Source organism: Octopus sinensis, linkage group LG1 (assembly GCF_006345805.1).
Source record: "Octopus sinensis linkage group LG1, ASM634580v1, whole genome shotgun sequence".
Classification (NCBI taxonomy): domain Eukaryota; kingdom Metazoa; phylum Mollusca; class Cephalopoda; order Octopoda; family Octopodidae; genus Octopus; species Octopus sinensis.
The window spans coordinates 86,614,572-86,616,571 of NC_042997.1; the positions used below are offsets into that span (position 1 = coordinate 86,614,572).

General features: G+C 35.1%; 1 protein-coding gene across 2 annotated transcripts in view; it reads left to right on the top strand.

Annotated features, from left to right (window-relative positions):
• Positions 1-463: 463 nt before the first annotated feature.
• Positions 464-2,000, top strand: part of LOC115214531 (dehydrogenase/reductase SDR family member 4) — a 22,831-nt gene continuing 21,294 nt past the window's right edge. The window contains exon 1 of one of the 2 annotated variants that reach the window (XM_029783735.2): positions 464-857. In XM_029783735.2, the coding sequence (XP_029639595.1) occupies positions 718-857 (140 nt within the window). In that variant the 5' untranslated portion in view covers positions 464-717. Of the gene's footprint in view, positions 858-1,271; positions 1,599-2,000 lie in introns of those variants that run through there. The other variant, XM_029783745.2, reaches the window with a different exon arrangement.

Below are 2,000 nucleotides of genomic sequence, written 5' to 3' on the forward strand. Positions count from 1 at the left end.
CATGTCGGGATTTCTGGTGGTGGTCTGATATTTTTGTCGTCTGCTATTTCAGTAAAATTCTGCACATGTGTGAAACATCAATCGAAAGTGAAACATTCTGGGTTTTTATTGTTTTGAAAGCGAGGAGGTGATGCGTGGGGAGGTATTGAGTGTTTCGTAAAGAAACATTAAAAGTAAAAAAAAAAAATTCCCAGATTTATAATCTCTATTTTCTATGTGGATTAAAAAAAAAAAATTCGGAAAAAGTTAGCAGTTAAGAAATTGGGGTGGCAAAACTAAAATTTTGAAATTGTGGTTTTTGGGCAAAACCGTATTCTCCTATATAGAAAACATAGCAACCCAACAAAAATTTTTTGAAAAAAGAAAAAAAAAAGAACAAAAGAAACAAAAAGTACTGAAGATGTTGGGTGTATACATTCTTTACTTTCGCCCACCTTAAGCAGCAGTTAAGTGCGGTTCGATTACTAGCGTTGCGTGCAAAAGAACCAAATGTCTCCTTGCTCGACCGGCTAGAAGTAGTAGCGATTTCCCCTTTAAACTAGATATTACGAAATTAGAAAAGGAAGGACACATTAGATAATCGAGTCATGGATACATCGTCTGCAAGTAAGGTGAGATGGTCATCACTGGGACGTTTTAAGCATAGATTTATTCAACCAGAGCTGACCTGGGGCTAAAAACAATAACAACGAGGTTTATTATTGCTGATACAAACATATGTGTTATGTGTTATACACATGTGCATACACGCTCGCCTATACCTACTATATCCGTGCATGGCGGAGTGGTTACGAAGTTCACTTCGTAATTAAGAAGCCCCACCACCCCGAGTTTGAACTTACTGCGTGGAACCTTAGGTAAGTATCTTTTTACCATATATTCGAGTTGATCAAGTCCCTTCTGAGTGAAATTGTTGATAAAACCTTCAGAAAGACTATCTAAAGTTCGAAAAACCAGCCTCGGCACACACTGCATCTCACTGATTTTGTATGGTAATTACGTTAGGAGTACACATGTCTGTGGAATACTTAGCCACTTAAACTATAATTCAGTAAGTATGTAGTTCAGTTAATCAAACATATGGAACTTTTATCATCGTAACCGACTGAGATCCAATAACTTGACTTCGTACTTATGTAAAACACTTGCAAACTCATACACATGTACGTATGTATGAATATATGTAAACAGAGACACACATAAACAAACATGTGACTATATATATATATACACCCCTAAACGTTTACACAAACGTACGCATACGAAAATATATAAAACGGAAAAAAAAAAAAAGATTGTGTCAACAAAAGAACTTTGTTTGTTTTCCAGGAAAAGTAAACTCTCGTCATAGATTAAATGAGAAGGAACAATTAAAGTCATAAAGGGGTTAGACGAGAAAAAGATAAGAGAAACGTGACAGTTATACTTAAAAAAGGTCGAGAAGAGGATATTAGGTCAGGAAATCCGGGTACTACGTTTTAATCGCTGTCTATTTTATAAGCGGTGTTAAGTGAAATAATTTCATTTCAAGAGGAAAGAATGTCTGCTGTTGCTCGTCTTGCGGGCAAAGTTGCCGTTGTTACTGCTTCCAGTGATGGGTAAGTTTCCGAATTATTTACCTATGTAAAACCGTTGAATATCGCGTTTCATGTTACAGTGAACGACCCACCAGCAACTGTATGGTCGCGACAACATTCGGGAGAAAAGCTTTCCTCTCCTGTATCGAAAGCACCGAAACAGGTATCGATTGTCGCTGATTAAGATTTTCTCCGCTTTACCAATCATTCATTCACGTTTGTTTGTGTTGTTATTGTTTAACACAATCAAAGACATTCCAGTTTTGTTCTTTTTCACCTGCAGTATTTCGAGAACAACGTTATCAAATGTGTCCTTTTTTCTTTAAGATAATAGTTGTGATTTGATGGAAATTTATATATATATATATATATATATATATATTATATATATATATATATATATATATATGGAAATACATATAT